The 7,734-nt window shown below is 47.7% G+C and overlaps 1 protein-coding gene across 1 annotated transcript in view; it reads left to right on the top strand.

Annotated features, from left to right (window-relative positions):
• The window catches only part of Edaradd (EDAR associated death domain), a 45,627-nt gene that overhangs the window by 7,116 nt on the left and 30,777 nt on the right, over nt 1–7,734 (top strand). The window contains exons 2-3 of the mRNA XM_021180847.1: nt 5,634–5,692; nt 6,734–6,773. Of these exons, the coding sequence (XP_021036506.1) occupies nt 5,634–5,692; nt 6,734–6,773 (99 nt within the window). The remainder of the gene's footprint in view (nt 1–5,633; nt 5,693–6,733; nt 6,774–7,734) is intronic.

Here is a 7,734-nt window from a genome sequence, read left to right as displayed (position 1 = left end):
GCACACTGGGGAGAGCTCACACTGGGGAGAGTGCACACTGGGGAGAGTGCACACTGTGGAGAGTGCACACTGTGGAGAGCTCACAATGGGGAGAGTGCACACTGGGGAGAGTGCACACTGTGGAGAGTGCACACTGGGGAGAGTGCACACTGGGGAGAGTGCACACTGGGGAGAGTGCACACTGTGGAGAACTCACACTGGGGAGAGTGCACACTGGGGAGAGTGCACACTGTGGAGAGCTCACACTGGGGAGAGCTCACACTGGGGAGAGCTCACACTGGGGAGAGCTCATACTGGGGAGAATGCACACTGGGGAGAGTGCACACTGGGGAGAGTTCACACTGGGGAGAGTGCACACTGGGGAGACCTCACACTGTGGAGAGTGCACACTGTGGAGAGCTCATACTGGCGAGAGTGCACACTGGGGAGAGCTCACACTGTGGAGAGCTCATACTGGGGAGAGTGCACACTGGGGAGAGTGCACACTGTGGAGAGTTCACACTGGGGAGAGTGCACACTGGGGAGAGCACACACACTGCAGAAGAGGGTTCTCATACCTTTCTCAGGCTTAGCTGAGGTTCTGTCTCACAAGCCACTTATGTGACCATGAAAGGTATGGTGTCAGGGCAGGAGAGATGGCTCAGAGGTTAAGAGCACTGACTGGCAGGGCGGTGGCACTTGGGAGGCAGAGGCAGGTAGATTTCTGAGTTAGAGGCCAGTCTGGTCTACAAAGTGAGTTCCAGGACAGCCAGGGCTACACAGAGAAAACTTGTCTCAGAAAAAAAGAAAGAAAGAAAGAAAGAAAGAAAGAAAGAAAGAAAGAAAGAAAGAAAGAAAGAAAGAAAGAAAGAAAGCAAGCAAGCAAGCACTGACTGTTCTTCCAGAGGTCCCGAATTCAATTCCCAGCAACCACATGGTGGCTCACAACCATCTGTAATGCCTTCTGATGCCCCCTTCTGGTGTGTCTGAAGACAGCTACAATGTACTCATATAAATAAAAATAAATAAATCAGAGAAAGAGAGAAAGCAGGGGTTCCTCTCATCCAGTTTAATTCTGATACTACATGGAGACATTAGAAGATTGCATAGATTGAGGGCTTGTCCCTAAGACTGCCACCTCCCCTAAGATCCCCTGCCCCATACTGGTGAGCTTGGGCCTCTGACAATTGCATGATGCTTGACCAGTCAGCTTAGTACTCACCTTTACTATTTTTTCTGTTTGTTTTTGTGGCACTGAGGATGGGACTTATTGCTCTATACAGAACTATCCATCCCTTCAACCCTTGATATGAGATGGATAAAGAGGGCGTGGTGGCACACACCTTGAATCCCAGCACTCGGGAGGCAGAGGCAGGTGGATTTTGAGGCCAGCCTGGTCTACAAAGTGAGTTCCAGGACAGCCAGGGCTGAGCCAACTGAGCCATTCCATCCACCCCAAATGCTTCTTTTTGAGTTTATGGGGAAATTTCATTGTAGGAGCTTGAATGAAGCCAAAAAAAACCAAAACCAAAACCAAAACCAAAACCAAAACCAAAACCAAAACCAAAAACAAAAAACCCCTGTATGTTGAAAACATGAGCTGACAAAGAGGCTACTCTAAAGCTGATAACCTGAGGTTTCCGCAGGAAGGCCTCAGCTCACATCGTCCTGGCCCTTTCCTAACCCCTCCCCCAGTAAGGGACTTTCTCAAACACAAGGTCAGAGAGTTTTTGTGCAGCTCCCAGACAGAGGTGGAAGACGTTGGCTTTGGGTGGCCTGCCTTGGGGAAGGGACTCTCAACCAGGATCTAAGGGGAGAAAACGATACATATATGTCAAGACATCACAGAGACTGTACACATTAGTGTGGTGCAGAGCAGACGTGAGGGAAGGAGAATTTCCAGCTATTTCTTCAGGTTGCAGGGCTGGGCACTTTTAGCTTGAAGGTGCCTTTCCCTCTGGGGGTCCCATAGTCACTGCCAGGGACTATTCTTTCATTGTCACTCTTTGTTGAGATAGAATCTGTTATATATAGCTCAGGGTGGTCTGTAGCTCGCTATGTGGCCCAAGTTGGCTTTGAACTCATGAGCCTCCTGCCTCCATTTTTGGCTGGCTCTCTTTAACTCCTAATATAACAGGTAATGGACAAGTGGTCCAGAGATTCTGAATGTGGTGTGGACTGAATCAGGGTGTTGAGGGTCTACGGGTACCCTTCCAGGTACCACACACACACACACACACACACACACACACACACATACACGCATGGGTTTGTCAGGTAGAACTCTCTAGAAGGAACTTGTGAGGGAAGAACATCAGCTAGTGTATCGGGCAGCTGCCGCAGGCTGATGGGTGATCTCAGCTTGTTTGGAGTGGTTGAGGCAACTCTGGGAAGGAAACTTGGCCAGACAGTGGGTGACAGCTGGGGCAGCGGAATGTCCCTATCACCCCAGAAAAGAAACTAGCTATGCCCTCTTTGGGGCTCACATATCCCCCCTTTCTGTTTCAGGCCCCTTGGTGCCCCACATCCCATCTGGCACTGGAGTGTTGCCTGTGGGTTCAACCTGCTGATACCCCGGGCTTGTAAAAACAAACATTTTCAAGCTTTAGATAAACGATTTGATTTTATACTTAATCATATTGTAAACATTCAACTTCAAGGCCTCCAGGTAAGGCTTTTCAGAAGACTTTCTACTTCTAGATCCGTCTCAAGTAACCAGGAACAGCCCTCCCCCACACAACCTCCTTGGCACACACAGCTCTGGGCCTGTGAGAACAAAAGCAGCAGAGCCTGACCTAAAACAGCTGCGGCGGGCGGGGTGGGGTGTTGGGGTGGGAGTGGGGGGAGAAGGCACTAGATCAGAGGTAGCATGTGGGGCACCACCATGGACCCAGGTCTGTGAACATGTTTGACAGACATAGGAAAAAGAACTCGAGCTGACTAATGTACAGCGAAGGCCAAGGCAGTCAGAGCATTTAGAATGAAAATGAGACAAGCCATAGAGGCTGAGGGTGTGGCTCAGCCGGGAGAGTGAGTGCTGGGCTCAAAGACCCTGGTTTCATCCCCAGCAACCCCCAAACCAGGAGAAATAACAAACTAATGTCATCCCAGCACTGAGGAGGTAGAAACAGGAGGATCGAAGTTCAAGGTCATTCTCCCCTACATCAAAAGTTCAAGGCCAGCTTGGACCCCAAACCAAACCAAACCAAAAATAACAACAAAGACCTGAACATACCTCTTTTTTAAAAAAAGATTTATTTATTATTATACATAACAGGCTGGCCTCGAACTCAGAAACCCGCCTGCCTCTGCCTTCCAAGTGCTGGGATTAAAGGCATGTGCCACCATGCCCGGCTACACATAGATTCACTGTAGCTCACTTCAGACACACCAGGAGAGGGTGTCAGATCTCATTATGGGTGATTTTTTGAGCCACCATGTGGTTGCTGGGATTTGAACTCTGGACCTTCAGAAGAGCAGTCAGTGCCCTTACCCGCTGAGCCATCTCACCAGCCCCTGAACATACCTCTTGTACCAGTTCACAGTGCACCTCTCCTGAGTTTTCTGGGAACTTCTTGAGCTTCAGAGAGCAAACCCGCAATAGGCCTCAAGTCTCCCAGACCAGCCTTCTCCTATCTCTGTCCTCAAGTGAGGTTCTGAGGAGCAGGAGGTCAGCTGCCCCGTGTGACCTCCAATGTCTGGACCGGTCTTGTGGCATCAAGGAAGTGGAGGACCTGAATTGAATTTTATGTCCCAGAGGAAGAGTCTAAGGCGTAGGCAGCTTAAAGCCCATCCAATGCCAACATCACGCTGTAGGCTTCATCTAAGGTTAGTTAGAGTCTCCCCCAAGGCACACCACAAGGCTTACCCAAAGTCAACAGGAGTGTAGATGAGGCTCCAGGCCTCAGACACAGGGCTGTGCACTATTGCCCTGCTTGCTTCTCATGGTGGCTGCTGGCAGCTGTGGGTGACATTGTTCCTTTCCCCAGCTGTCAGAGTCACTCCCTCCTCTTGTGTCCTTCTTTCCTCATACCTTTATTTATTTATTTACTTTTGAGACTAGCCTCAAACTCACATCCTCCTAACTCAGATCCCAAATGCTGGCATCAGCCACATGCCACCAATCCCAGAAGTTTAATTATAGGAGAACCCTTGTGCAGATGCTAATGCATGCTTCTAGACAAGCAGTTCTCAACTCGTGGGTCACTACCCATTTGGGGGTGTCAATAATCCTTTCACAGGGGCTGCCCGAGACCATTAGAAAACACAGACATTTACTTACGACTCATAACAGTAGCAAAATTACAAATTTTACAGTTGGGGGTCACCACGACAACGAGGGACTGTATTGAAGGGTCGCAGCATTGGGAAAGTTGAGAAAAGCCGTTCAAGACCATTTCAGTCTGTCTCAGAAACAGGCCGTTTTCCCCCATGTGCAGGTAGGGGCCTATGGTTAATGCTGAGAACTGCCCTCTATTGTTCTTCCATGTTAGTCACTGAGGAAGGGCCTTCCCTTCATTCGCTGAGTTAGTCTGGTTAGCCAGCTTGCTCTGAGGATCCTCTGTCTCTGCCCTTTCAGGGATGGGACGTCAAGCCTCTACTGATTGGGGTGACAGCAGCTATACTGAGTGGTTTTTATGAGAGTTCTGAGGGACTTAAACTTCCATCCTCGTGCTTCCATGGCAAATGATTTATCTGCTGAGCCGCCTCTCCAGTCTAAGAAAGCTTAATGTTTAAAAATATTTTTTAATTAGATTTGTTTATGTGTATGTGTGTTTTTAAGGCGTGTGTGTGTGTGTGTGTGTGTGTCTATGCCTGGTACCTGCAGAAGCCAGAAGAGGGTATTAGATCCCCTTGAACTGGAGCTATACATGGTTTTGAGCTTCCAATTGGGTGCTGGGAACCAAACTGCAAGAGGCTCAAGTGTTCCTCAGCTACTGAGCCATCACTCCAGCCTCCTAAAAGGACTTTTTTCTTTAAATACAAAAAACCCCAACAACAACAACAAATCAAAAAGCAAGTCACAGAGACTAGTAAATTCAAAATTCAGAATAAAATCCTTAAATAAAGTTACATCCAATTAAACAAGTAGAGGCGTTGGTACCTGGGGAGACATTTTGGGGAGACATTTGGTCAGTAAATGCTTTGAGGCCCTAACTTTGAACCCTAGAACCAATGTACAAAAGCCAACTGTGGTAGTGCCTACTTGCAACCCAAGCACTAGGGAGGGGCCTAATCGGTGAGTTCCAGGCTCCTGAGAAAACCCAGCTTATAAAATAAGAAGGCAGATGATTGCTACAAACTACACCTCAGGTTGTCCTTTGGCCTAAACACATATGCACAGACTTGCAGGGATTGGTATGATATTTGTATAATTTGTCATTGGTTCTAAGTCCCAGTATTTGAACATGTTTATAAGTAACTTGTGTTTGTTTGTTTAGAAGTCCTGGGCATTGTGGTTTTGTTTTTTTCTGTTTCTTCTCCTTGCTCTCTTCCTTGAAGTAACATGAGCAGGTCTCTCTTGACCATGCACATGACTGAGAGTCCATTTATATTGCTCAGAAAAGGCAGCTCATGCTGATGGGAAAATGACAGGGAAGGCCTCATTTGTGTTTTTGTCTCAGCGACCATCCTGTCCCTTTGTATCTTCCCAGATCACATGGCAAAGGAGCCAGTGGAAGACACGGACCCCAGCACTTTATCCTTTGCCATGGTAGGTGGCAAGTCCTGACTCTTTATGCCTTGCTAGGTCACACGGTGCTCACCAAGGATTTCCAAGGGAGATCAGAAACTCCAAAGTGAGGTTTTCCAAAGATACATCTTATATATGGCATCCACTGTGGCGTCAGCATTTCCAGGCCAAAGAGCAGTGTTAGGTCTTCTGTTGGGGATGCGATTCCATGAGCAGAGTGCCCACCCAGCATGTGTGGAACCCTGGGCTTAATCCCGGCATGACCTAAACTCAGTAAGATGCTGCATACGTGCAATCCTAGCACTCTGTAGGTGGAGGCAGGCGATCAGTAGTCCACAGTCATCTTCAGCTAGATAGCAAGCTTGAAGCCAGCCTGGGCTATATGATACCTGCTCTGAAACAGCAGCAAAATCGTGTTAGGTCCCTTTCTTGCTTCACGCAAACCAAGTGATCTTCCTAGATGTTCCTAGGTCTTTGGTGTTAACTTTTAATACTGTCTATTTTTAGTTAACTTCCTTTAAACACTGAAAATATCTAACATGAAATCCTGTCCCAGGATTCAAACCCAGGACAGGGAGTCTACAGTAGTAATTATTGCCCAAACACGTGTGTGTGACATGACCATCACAGAAGTGCAAGAAGAAGCATACACTCTAAGAATGTACCAAGACAAACTCTGAGCATAACGCTGCAGGAAGTTGGGAGGAAGAATAGCACAGCAGAGAAGAGAGGAAGTGTGGTTTAGTGGTTAGAGCCAAGGAAGTTAAGAGGGGGATTATTCTGTTTCATGTTCCAACATTAACCTGTAGACTCTGACATCAGCTCAGAAGAAAAACAGTGAGTCAGGCCTGCTGATAAGTCTGAGGCTAAAGCCCTGGAAGGTTTAATTTTGCTTCATGCTGCAATCCTGGGGACAGCTCCTGGGGCCTTATGCATGTGAGGCAAGCCGATGAGCTAGCTTTACCCCAGCCTGCCTCTGAAACCCAACACAAAGCTCTCTGTTCACTTTGATCTCAAAACTGACATTTAAAAATAACTCTCTGCTTTTGTCCGTTTCTGCAGTCAGACAAGTATCCCATTCAAGACACCGGCCTCCCTAAAGGTAAGAACAGTTAACATAAGGACGTCTACTTGTGACTAATTGAGTATCAGGAACAAAGCGCTACTCAAAGTGCAGTTTCCCTTACTGAAGATAGTAAAACAGAAATGGACCAGTAACTTAGGTTGAGACTAGCTACACAGTTATCCTTAGAAATGAACTTTCTAATTAAGATGGATCAATCGTTTTATACCAGATTATACATTTGAACTTCATATGGTGTAATCAACAAGCTCTCCACAAAGCTGCCAGGTTCTATGTTCAAATAATGTAAGGGACTCAAATTTGTTTAAGAAGGAGAAGGGGAGGAGTTGGGTGAGGTGACTTATACCTGTAATCCTAGCATTTGGAAGGCTGAGACAAGAGACTGCTAGGAGTTTGAGGTCAGCCTGGGCTACGTAATGAGTTCTAGGCCAGCCTGAGCTATAGAGTGAGACTTTTTCTAAAAACCAAAAGGAAAAACAAAGGGGAGGGGAGGAGAAGGAGGAGGGAGAGGAGAAGATATTGAAGGAAAAGACTTATTAGTTCAGGGGTTTCAAGGGGCTTTTGGAGCCACACATTTACAGGAGCTCCTGGCTCAGCCCTGGGCCTCGTGACTCTGCTGTCTTGCTCTTGGGCAGGATTTTCTGCTGAGGAAAGAAAGAGGACCTCAGCATCACCAGCACACCATCATACTGTTCAAGACGGTGGTGGGCAGAGAGCCTCTCCAGAACCGTGATGCAGGCAGGCAGTGGGGGTCATAGTCCCATCTCTGAACCAGTATTACCATCAAGAAGATAGGGAAGCAGGTGGTGGTGGTGCACACCTTTAATCCCAGCCCTTAAGAGGCAGAGGCAGGCAGTTCTCTATGAGTTCAGGGCTAGTGAGTTCCAGGACACCCAGGGCTACATAGAGAAACCCTGCGAAGAAGAAGAAGAAGGAGAAGGAGGAGAAGGAGGAGGAGGAGGAGGAGGAGGAGGAGGAG

This window comes from Mus caroli, chromosome 13 (genome assembly GCF_900094665.2).
Source record: "Mus caroli chromosome 13, CAROLI_EIJ_v1.1, whole genome shotgun sequence".
NCBI lineage: Eukaryota > Metazoa > Chordata > Mammalia > Rodentia > Muridae > Mus > Mus caroli.
Note: the sequence above shows the minus strand (reverse complement) of the source record. Positions and strands in the feature narration are given on the sequence as shown.